The following is a 12,500-nucleotide window of genomic DNA, read 5'->3' on the forward strand; positions in this document are numbered from 1 at the left end:
TTGGGCGGGGTGGGGGCGTGGGGGGGGGGGGGGGGGGGGGGGGGGCAGTCAGTGTTGGGATGGTTCCGAAAGGCCAACTGGACTAACTTACCGAACTCAAAACTGTCCCGTTTGTAGAATCCTGTTGTTCAAGAACTGCCTCTTCATTTATATGCCCAATGCTAATAACAAATAAACAAATAAATATTTATATTTTCCCAAAGTAACTTTCAACCAAATTACCGAACTCAAAACTGTCCCGTTATAGCACACGAGTGTTTCAAGATCTGTCCCTTTAATGCAACGCGCATGCATCAACAAATAAACAAACAAACGGACACTAATTTCCCGAGGAAGAATCGTAACTTTAATCCAACCAACAAACGAACAATATATTTTTTTTCCCAAAGGAAGAACCTTAAATTCAAATTTTAACCAACTCACCGAACTCACAGCTGTCCCTCCGCTACAAACAAACAATTTGATTATTTCCCACACAGGAATAACCGCAACTTTTCAATTTCAACCAACCAATGGAAGAACCGTGACTTTCAATGTCAAGCAACTCACTGAACTCCATGTTGTCCCTCCGCAACAAACAATCAATGAATTCCCACAAGGAAGAACCGTACACTTTTCATTTCAACCAACTCACCGAACTCAAAGCTGTCTCTCCGAAGCGCCCCGTTGTTCAGGAATCGTCCATCCATGTCCAGGGCCTCCCAGATGGCGGCCGTCACTGAGCGCAGACTCTCCAGGGAGGACATGACGAGGGTCCAGGGCTTGGTGGCCCTGAACTCCAGCATCAGCGAGTCGTGGGACTTGTTGTTGGGCGACAGCCAGTCGTCGATGTCGCAGATCTTCTGCTGCTTGGCCACGGCGTGAGTCTTGACGTCCAGCAGGAGAATGTTGGTCCGGGAGATGCCCAGGAGGCGAGGAATCTGGGGACAGAGGTGGGACACAGATGGAGATTCAAGATTCAAGTCGAGTTCAAATGATGTTTATTGATGGTAAAATAATTTGCCTGTACAGTTTTTTTTTGTTTTTTGTTTTTTTAATTTGTTTTTCACACCCTTCCCTTCCAGATGGTAAGGAGTATAGATGTAAATGTGTTCCATACTGGTGACCAGTTTCTGATAATGTAATGATCATTAGTGTGTTATATAGAGTTTTGTTGTGGCGTTTTTTGAAAAAAAAGCAAAAAAACAAAACAAAAACAAAACAAAACAAAACAAAACCAAAAAACAACAACAACAACCAAAAAACAGCTTTTTTCTAATATTTTGTTAATTAAAAAGAAGATGCTTAAAAGAAAGTAATGCATGACTGGAATACTTGCCTATATATGAATTTACCATAAAAAAGGGGAAAAAACAGCAGAAGAAGAAGAGGAACTCAGAACGCAGAACTCAGACGAAAGAAAGAAAGAAAGAAAGAAAAAAGACGACCAGTGGTGGGGTACAGTGGGGACAATGCTGGAAAGAATGATAGCAAAACAGATGAAGCTTTGGAGTTAGCGGCAGTTTTTTTTTTCTCTTAGATTTATTTTTGCAGATTAAAAAAAAATGTTCATGCATATCAAGATAATACTGTTGCACAATATTATAACAATATATGATTCACATTTGCCACAACTGCCTAACCAAAACAAAAACAAAAGAAAAAAAAAAGATTCAGGATGGTTTCTTTCTTCGTTTTCATTATAAAGGGCCCAAGTCCCCTTGTGAAGGGTTTTGTGAACAAGATTCACATGGAAAAACACAGTACTGCCAGCGAAAGTGGAAAATAAGCAAACATCAAACAGAAATGTTGGAGATGTAGAGGGATGGAGACCGAGAGAGACAGACAGACAGAGAGACAGACAGACAGACAGACACATACAAAAACAGAGAGAGAACACAGAAACTGGAAATGTTTTTGATTTAAGATACCATTATCCAACTCTTACAAACTGTCCTGGCTAATCTACACCCACGACAAATAATGCGTACAAAAATGAAGAGGAAGAGAGAGAGACAGACAGACAGACAGAGGGATAACCAAAGAAACAGAGACAGACAGGAACAGGCACAGAGAGACAGAAAGAGACAGATACAGAGACACAGACACAGGACTACTGGGTAGAAGAAGAAGAAGAAGATTGATTGATTGATTGAATCTTTAATGGGTAATGAGTTAAGCGTAGTAAAGGCCTCTTTTACAATTCTGCCCATTTAACGACACAAAACATAAAAATAAAGAACGACACAAAGCATAACGATAAAGAAACAAAATAACAGAACAACGAATAAGAATAGTAACTGGAATTGTCTATTAAAAGTAACAAATCAATGAAAAGAACAATTGGTACATCATCACGTACGTACGTACGTACACACACACACACACACACACACACACACACACACACACACACACACACATATATATATATATATATATCATAAAACAAGCAAACAAAGACTTACGTACACATTCACGTCCACACAATCACACACACACACACACACACACACACACACACACACACACACACACACACACACACACACACACACACACTGTTCACTTGCTAGCACGATCACACATACATTCAAGTTTTCATCCATCATGGCGTGGCAGCTAGTGGACTGAGTGCATGCAAGCATTTGCAAAAGACAGCGAGTAGGTTAATTAAAAGTATCGAACAAAAATATTTTGTATGTTAGACTTAAAGAGAGATGTGCCTGGAATTTGACGAAGAAGAAGAGAGACAGACACACGGAGACACAGACACAGAGAGACATAGAGAAATATATAGAGAGAGAGAGAGAGAGAGAGAGAGAGAGAGAGAGAGAGACAGACAGAGAGAGACGGACAGACACAGACATACATAGGTACAGAGACACAGACACATAACAACTGTGAAGAAGAAAAAGAACAACAAGAACAAGAACCAGAAGAACTAAAACAACAAGAAGAAGAACAACAACAACAAGACTGACGACTTCACAATCCTGACTCCTCACACAGAAGGATATACAACCAACGCTGCATGCATACCTAACTACTGGGAAGAAGAAGAAGAAGAAGAAGAACAAGAAGAAGAACAAGAAGAACAAGAGAGGCAAGGCCTTCAAGACTCACTTGTGATACACTTTAAAAAAAAAATCCAAGCTTTTTATGTATTGAGTATAATTTCAAAATGTAATGTTTAAGATGAGAAAGATCAGATCAGTTTAAAGCAAATTAAGTCCCCTAGCATTAATTACAGAGTAATTTCCCTTTTTTTTACTATCTGCACCAAAACGTTTGCAAAATAAATAAAAATTCCATGCTTAGCAAAAGAAGTTCCTGTTTGAACAAAAAATGATAATAATGACTGCTCTTGTTGTTGGGTCAGAATATCAGATCAAAGTGCCAAGTTTAGAGTATACAAAAAAATATAAACATAACAGTAAATGCAGTTTGCATATAATTAGGCTTCATTTAAAAAAAAATTGTGCCCATCCCAGAGGTGCAATATTGTTTAAAACAAGATGAATGGAAAGAACTGAATTTTTACTATTTTTATGCCTAATTTGGTGTCAACTGACAAAGTAGTTGCAGAGAAAATGTCAATGTTAAAGTTTACCACGGACACACGGACACACACACGGACACACACACACACACACACACACACACACAGACAACCGAACACCGGGTTAAAAAAACATAGACTCACTTTGTTTACACAAGAGGAACAAGAACAAGAAGAAGACAGACGACTTCACAATCCTCACACCTCACACAGAAGGATATACAGCCCACGCTGCATGCATCGCAGCCACGTTCTTCTAACCTTTTTCTGCGTGTTGCCTCTCTGCAGCTCCTTGACCTGGAACAGCTTGCAGCCGTACGAGGGCAGGTTCTTGCAGATCTTGATGTACAGCTGCTTGAACTGTAGCTCGTTCTCATAGTACGTCGAGTGCCAGAGTTTCTTCCGCTTCTCCTGAAGAAAAGGAATCAATGAATTAAGAAGAAAAAAAAAATAAAATGAAATAAATTTTTTAAAAAAATAAAATAAAAAATAACGAAATAAAAGGCCAGCGGGCGGACGCGTGCACAGGTTATTGACTCATACCAAATCATATCAATTCAAATCAAATCAAATCAAAGCGAAACCGCCTTACTATTATCACTCCACGTGGTCATCTAACCGGTTATGTATGTATGTATGTATGTGTGTGTGTATGTATGTATGTATGTATGTATGTATGCACGAGCAATACATTAATGTTATGGATTGCATTTTGCATCGCTTCGCGCTTTGTTAATGCACAGTGTCGCTAACAAAATAAATGAAATAAAAGAAAATGATGAAAATAATGATGATGATGATAATAATCGATAATCATAATCATAATCATGACACCACCACCACCACCACCACCACCAACATAATAATAATAATAATAATAATGACGACGATGATGATAATGATAATGATAATAATAATAATAATAATAATAATAATAATAATAATAATAATAATAATAAATAATGGTGATGATAATAGCAATAACCCTTCTCCTCCTCCTCATTATCATCATCATCATCATCATCTTCTTCTTCTTCTTCTTCTTCTTCTTCATAATAATAATAATAATAATAATAATAATAATAAACAAAGACTGAATTTTTGCACCTAAGACAAAAATCCCGATTCCTGGAAAAAAGAACACGAATGCATGCCATTCAAAGCATGATCTTCAAGAAATGGAGCCATCGTGACCTCAGTAAATTTGTTTTGGTATCCTCCACTCGGTATTTGCCCCCTATCAAACTGGAAAAAAGAAAAAAGAAATGAAAAAAAAAAAGAAGAAAAAAAGTGCCGTACTGCTGTTTCCTCACCGGAAAAAGTGGAAATGCTTTTCATTCTGGCAACGGAAAACTTAAATCCCAAATAAAATAAACAAACAAACAAACGAAAACAAACACAAACAAATAGACAAAAAACAAAAAAACCAAAAAACCAAAAAAACTTGCATGCGTGTGGGACTGAAATTCGACAGGCGTACACGCACGTTCACACTGACCGATAGACAAGCTACACACACACACACACACACACACACACACACACACACACACACACACACACACACACACACACTAAAACACAACACAATCATCACGCATGCAATTTTCTTCTTCTTCTTCTTCTTCTCTCCGATTTTAAATTCAGTTTCAAGATTCATATTAATTTCCTGTTCACGTTTGCGTCTGAATAAACCATGAGCTTGGAGACAGTTGGGTGAAAACACCATGTAATATCCATGTTGCTCGGCAACATAGCAGGGGCCACTTTTTTTGTAAAAATAAAATAATCTAATACTGATTTGAATGCATGCAAGAACAGAGGCAGAAATGATAACGGCTGTTTTCTATGGAAGCACACTCAGACAGTTGCTATTCACATGGGCTGCTTTAATCACAACTCACCGGCACTGATTGTTTTTTTGTCTCTTTTTCTGTCTCTGTCTCTCTCTCTCTCTCTGTCTCCTTCTCTGTGTCTCTGTCTCTCTCTCGCTATGTGTGTGTGTGTGTGTGTGTGTGTGTGTGTGTGTGTGTGTGTGTGTGCGCGCGCGCTCACACTCTTGTAATATCCATATCCAACTCTCCGCATCTATTATAGTAGTAGTGGTAGCAGCGACGTAGTAGTAGTAGTAGTAGTAGTAGTAGTAGTATACACATGCATATACACACGCACGCACGCACGCACGCACGCACGCACACACACACACACACACACACACAAGTTAGGACAGTCAGGTGTTGGGGATGGTTCCCAAAGGCCAGCTAGCTAGCTAGCCCCCAAGGTTGCAACACTAAGAGCAAGTACCTCCTAGTTTGAGATTTATAGTCCTTCACAAACAGACTATCCTGTAAATGACTTCCCACTGCAAATGAGAGATCATTGATCGTATAGCTCTCACTTTGCTGTTGGCCCAGCTGTAAGCTTTTGTAAGACTCTGAAAAAAAAAAAAACCCGAAAAAGAGCGCTGTACGGATGGAATAATCGTTATCACAGTGAACTCCAGGATTGTTACAGCTGAAGAACAAAAAAGCTCTTCAGCTGTGTTTCTCTCTGATGATTTTGGGAACACCGTGAGTGATATTTTGTGTGTGTGTGTGTGTGTGTGTGTGTGTCTGTGTCTGTGTGTCTGTGTGTGTGTGTGTCTGTGTGTGTGTCTGTGTCTGTGTGCGCGTGCGCGTGCGTGTTTGCTTGCTTGGGTGTATGTGTGTGTGTTTCTTTGTTTCTTTTTTTTAATTTCATTTCTTTTATTAATCTGCTGATGATGATGTGACTGTTATTATTATCATCATCATAAAACAAAACACAACATTATTATCATTATCATCATCATTAGTATCATCATCACCATCATTACTATTTTCTTCTTTTTTTTTTCTCTCTTTTTTTTTATATATCATTAATTATACTGAGGTGCAGTCTCATAACAAGAATCTCACCCGATGTGGCAACGTGTATGAGCAGCGTGTGTGCGTGTGTGCGTGGAAGAAATTACCACTGAAACGGTCGGTGCAGACGATGGAGCAGAAAGAAAAACAACAAACAACCCACAAACAAACAACAAAACAAAACACACACACACACACACACACACACACACACACACACACACAAAGGGGGGGGGGGGGGGGGTTGGACCTCACTCACCCGAATGACGTCCTTCATCTTGGGGGCGTTGAAGAGGGGCGGGAGGAACTTGCTGAGGTCCACCAGCTCCCCTTCGCTCTCCAGGTCGCTGTCCCCGCTGCACAGGAGCGCCCGGGCCAGACTCCGCGGGCGACGGCGCGTGCTGGTGATGCGCTGCGCGCGCTGTGAGCGGATCAGCTCCTTCTTGTGCCGCAGGTTCTCCTGGCGCTCAGCCTCCTTGGCCGAGGAAGAGCTCCTGCCCAGGAGCGGCTCCTGCTCCGGCGTGTGGCCTCCAGGCGTTGTCATCGTCGGGGTGGCGCTCTCCGACGACGAGGGGAAGATTTGTTGGTTGTGGTGGTGGTGGTTTTGGTTTTGGTGGTGGTGGTTGTGTTGAGAGTGGTGGCGGTGGTTGCGGTGGGAGCGGTGGTGCTGCTGGTTGTCGTGTTGGTGGTCGTGGTGTGGGTGGTGGTGGTGGTGAGGGAGGAGGTGGTGGTGGTGGTGGTGGTTGTTGGGGGTGGGGGAGGTGGGCGTGGTGTTGGCGGCGGAGGTGCAGCTGCGCAGGGCGGATTGCACGACGTTGGGAAGGAGCTGAGGACATTACACGAAACGAAACGAAATGAAACGAAATGAAACGAAACGAAACGAAACGAAATGAAACGAAATGAAACGAAACCAAACCAAACGAAATTAATATTGTATTTGACCAGGAACATGAGATAAGCGATTAATATGCTTTATCTTTCCCACCTAAGCCTGGGGCATACAAACACAAATTAATCATTTCATCGAATAAAAAGAAGACATATTGAGAAAAAAAAAAAAAAAAAAAAATCTAGCAAGATCACACATTACACACACTCGGGAAAAACACAATAAACATGTTTTTTGGGACTTTTTGTTGTTGTTGTTGTTGTTGTTGTTGTTGTTGTTGTTTATGGAAAGGATCAAACATTATAGTTTATACATTACTCACATAATAATAATCGCGCATATCAATAGAATTAGAAAGAGCGTACAATATCAGAAAGAAAAAAGAAGAAGAAGAAGAAGAAGAAGAAGAAGAAGAAGAAGAAAAGATGACTTGAAGAGAATAAATTAGACGAAGATGCACAGAGAGTGAGAGAGGCTGGGGGAGGGGGGGGGGGGGGGTAGGAATATTTCATTCGAATCAGGCTTTCGTGGCCCCCTGTTTGGAGGTAGGGGTGGGGGTGAAGGCGTGTTAACGATAATGCCTTCAAGTGCAGGGTAAGGTGTGTGTGTGTGTGTGTGTGTGTGTGTGTGTGTGTGTGTGTTAGGGCTCATGTACGTTTATGTGTATTTGACTGTGCTTTCATATCTGTGAAACTACAACTGTGTAATGTGTGTCTGCTTTTTTTCTTTTTTTTTACATTAATTTGCTTATTTATCATCATTGTTGTCTTTTTTATTTATTTATATTATTATTTTATTTATTTATTTATTTTTATTTATTTTTTCTCAAGGCCTGACAAAGCGCGTTTGGTTACGCTGCTGGTCAGGCATCTGCTTGGCAGATGTGGTATAGCGTATATGGATTTGTCCGAGCGCATTGACGCCTCCTTGAGCTACTGAAACTGAAACTGAAACTGCCTTCAATGTTAGCAATGAAATTATGGGAATAGAACAAAATAGATTTGCATAATATTTACTTCATGGAAACAAAATACGACATTAATACAAGAATTACACCTACACACACACACACACACACACACACACACACACACACACACACATACACACACACAACACACACCACATCACACCACACCACACACACACACACACACACACACACACACACACACACACACACACACACACACACACACACACACACACAAAACAAACAACAACAACAACAACAACAAAACCCAAAAAAAATACACACACACACACACTCAAATTCACACAAACAAACACACACACAAATAAACAAAAACAACAACACACAAACACACACACACACACACACACACACACACACACACACACACACACACACACACAAACACAACACACACACACACACACACACACACACACACGCACACGCACACGCACACACACAAAAACGAACACAACACACAACACACACACACACACACACACACACACACACACACACACACACACAAACACAACACACAACACACAACACACACACTCACATCGTCTTCGTCCTCTGCCCGGCGACGGTCCGAGCTGCGCGACGACGAGGAGCAGAGGTGGTGCACGTCGTCGTCATCGTCGTCATCATCGTCGTCGTCGCCCAGTTTGGGCCAGGCCTCTTTGATGTGCAGCTGGATGCCGGCCAGAGTCACCGCCTCCTCCTTGCTGCACGGAAGGTCTCCGCTCACGATCAGCTTCTGCAGCTGTTGGCAGAGAGATATGCGTCTGATGCTCCTGCAACTCCCACGTTCACTCGTATGTACACGAGTGGGCTTTTACGTGTATGACCGGCTTTACTCCGCCATGTAGGCAGCCATACTCCGTTTTGGGTGTGTACATGCTGGGTATGTTCTTGTTTCCATGACCCACCGGCACCTGGCATGGATCATAGGATCTTTAACGTGCGTGTTTGATCATCTGCTTGCGTATACACACGAAGGGGGTTCAGGCACCAGCAGGTCTGCACATAATTATGTTGACCTGGGAGATCGGAAAAAAAACACACTCTCCACCCTTTACCCACCAGGCGCTGTTATCGAGATTTGAACCTGGAACCCTGAGACTGAAAATCCAACGCTTTAACCACTCGGCGCCCGTCAGTCACTCGTGTCCGAATATTGACCACCTCCATCAGAGTGGCAGAGGAGGCATCTGCTGCCCTGACCATCTGCTGTCCTGACCATCTGTGGTCCTGACTATTTGCTGTCCTGACCATCTGTGGTCCTGACCATCTGCTGTCCTGACCATCTGTCCTGACCATCTGCTGTCCTGAGTATCTGTCCTGACCATCTGCTGTCCTATCTGTCCTGACCATCTGCGGTCCTGACCATCTGCTGTCCTGACCATCTGTGGTCCTGACTATTTGCTGTCCTGACCATCTGTGGTCCTGACTATTTGCTGTCCTGACCATCTGTGGTCCTGACGATCTGCTGTCCTGACCATCTGTGGTCCTGACTATTTGCTGTCCTGACCATCTGTGGTCCTGACTATTTGCTGTCCTGACCATCTGTGGTCCTGACGATCTGCTGTCCTGACCATCTGTGGTCCTGACTATTTGCTGTCCTGACCATCTGTGGTCCTGACCATCTGCTGTCCTGACCATCTGCTGTCCTGACCATCTGCTGTCCTGACCATCTGTGGTCCTGACTATTTGCTGTCCTGACCGTCTGTGGTCCTGACCATCTGCTGTCCTGACCGTCTGTGGTCCTGACCATCTGCTGTCCTGACCATCTGTGGTCCTGACCATCTGCTGTCCTGACCATCTGTGGTCCTGACTATTTGCTGTCCTGACCGTCTGTGGTCCTGACCATCTGCTGTCCTGACCATCTGTGGTCCTGACTATTTGCGGTCCTGACCATCTGTGGTCCTGACTATCTGCTGTCCTGACCATCTGTGGTCCTGACTATTTGCTGTCCTGACCATCTGTGGTCCTGACTATCTGCTGTCCTGACCATCTGTGGTCCTGACTATCTGCTGTCCTGACCATCTGTGGTCCTGACTATTTGCTGTCCTGACCATCTGTGGTCCTGACTATCTGCTGCCTTGACTATCTGCTGTCCTGACTATCTGCTTTCCTGATTATCTGTCCTGACTATCTGCTGTCTTGACTATCTGCTGTCCTGACTATCTGCTTTCCTGATTATCTGTCCTGATTATCTACTGTCCTGACTATCTGCTGCCTTGACTATCTGCTCTCCTGACTATCTGCTTTCCTGATTATCTGTCCTGATTATCTACTGTCCTGACTATCTGCTGCCTTGACTATCTGATGTCCTGACTATCTGCTTTCCTGATTATCTGTCCTGATTATCTACTTCCTGACTATCTGCTGTCTTGACTATCTGCTGTCCTGACTATCTGCTTTCCTGATTATCTGTCCTGATTATCTACTGTCCTGACTATCTGCTGTCTTGACTATCTACTGTCCTGACTATCTGCTTTCCTGATCATCTGCTTTCCTATCTGTCCTGATTATCTACTGTCCTGACCATCTGCTGTCCTGACCATCTGTCCTGACCATCTGCTGTCCTGACCATCTGCTGCCCTATCTGGTGCCCTGACTATCTGCTGTCCTGACTATCTGATGTCCTGACCATCTGCTGTACCTGACCATCCGTGGTCCTGACTATCTGCTGTCTTGACTATCTGCTGTCCTATCTGCTATCTGCTGTCCTGACCATCTGCTATCTGCTGTCCTGACCATCTGGTGTCCAGAATTTGATTATAGTGGAGGAGAGAGCCTTGCCCAAATCCCATCCCATCCCATCCCCACTCAGCTGTTGGTTCCAACACGGAGACATGCGTATGATGGTTACTCACATCGTGTCAGAATATTGCTACTGGTGCAGCTTTCTGGAGAACTAAGGCTCCAGTTCTTGTGCTTTGTTTTTAACCCAAGACCAAATGTTTTTGATGGCGTCACTATATTTGTTAGATGTATTTTCGTTTTGTTTTATTTTTTGTTCTTTGTTGTTTTTCTTGTATGATAGTCAGTCGTGTCCGACTATGACCGGCCGCCAGGACAGCAGAGGAGACATTTGGAGTAGTGTATCTTGCCCAAGTTACATCCCAATCCCCACTCTCTTGGCCATGAGGGTTTCCGAACAATCAGCGTCGGGATGGTACCCAAAGGTCAGCTAGACAACCCCCACCCTCCCCACCCCCACTGCAACCAACACCCATCCCCAAGCTTCAGATCAGCGCGAAGAGAGAGGGAGTCTTGACTCCTAATTTCTGAGTCATAATACCTCACAAAGGACAAGGCTGTAAATGACTTCCAATTGCAGTGGAGAAACCATTGATCATACACATAGTCGCACACAACGGTGAAGGTATGATTTCTAGTGTGGCGTCACTGCGTTCGGACAATTCAAGAAACGCCTCAATAAGACAAGGCAAGGCAAGGCAAGGCAAGGCAAGGCAAGGCAAGGCAAGACAAGACAAGACAAGACAAGACAAGACAAGACAAGACAAGACAAGACAAGACAAGACGTGTTTATATTTCTTTCAGGAAACCCTATGGGGGACACATGGAAATGTTACATATTTCATGTAAATGATACAAATACGAAATGCATTTGGTCTCATGCTTACAGGAGTTTACAATGGCCACACAAACTGTTTGGTTATTAAATACCTTAATAACCAAACAGTTTGTGTGGCCATTGTAAACTCTTGTAAGCATGAGACCTTAATAACCAAACAGTTTGTGTGGCCATTGTAAACTCCTGTAAGCATGAGACCAAACGCATACCGCACAAGACATACATTTTGAGGGAGAACAAAAACGAAGAAAAAAACAAAAACATACAAAGAGATACAGCATTGTACAATGTACGATACAGGACAGAAGTGAGTGGACATTTATCTCAAATGCAGATACGACAATTCCAGTGTATGTATGTATGTATGTATGTATGTATGTATGTATGTGTGTATGTGTGTGTGTGTGTGTGTGTGTGTGTGTGTGTGTGTGTGTGTGTGTGTGTGTGTGTGTGTGTGTGTGTGTGTGTGTGTGTGTGTGTGTGTGTGTGTGTGTGTGTGTGTGTGTGTGTGTGTGAGAGAGAGAGAGAGAGAGAGAGAGAGAGAGAGAGAGAGAGAGAGAGAGAGAGAGCACTGAACACTTTAATGTCAATAGCTTTACAGC

At 43.0% G+C, this 12,500-nt stretch overlaps 1 protein-coding gene across 1 annotated transcript in view; it reads right to left on the reverse strand.

The window, feature by feature from the left end:
* LOC143277179 (uncharacterized) overlaps positions 1-12,500 on the reverse strand; it is a 523,243-nt gene that overhangs the window by 132,654 nt on the left and 378,089 nt on the right. Inside the window, exons 12-15 of the mRNA XM_076581953.1 lie at positions 8,854-9,057; positions 6,686-7,252; positions 3,803-3,952; positions 635-920 (exon numbers count right to left, since the gene is read on the reverse strand). Coding sequence (XP_076438068.1) covers positions 635-920; positions 3,803-3,952; positions 6,686-7,252; positions 8,854-9,057 — 1,207 coding nt within the window. The remainder of the gene's footprint in view (positions 1-634; positions 921-3,802; positions 3,953-6,685; positions 7,253-8,853; positions 9,058-12,500) is intronic.

The sequence above is a fragment of the Babylonia areolata genome, chromosome 2 (assembly GCF_041734735.1).
Source record: "Babylonia areolata isolate BAREFJ2019XMU chromosome 2, ASM4173473v1, whole genome shotgun sequence".
Classification (NCBI taxonomy): Eukaryota; Metazoa; Mollusca; class Gastropoda; order Neogastropoda; family Buccinidae; genus Babylonia; species Babylonia areolata.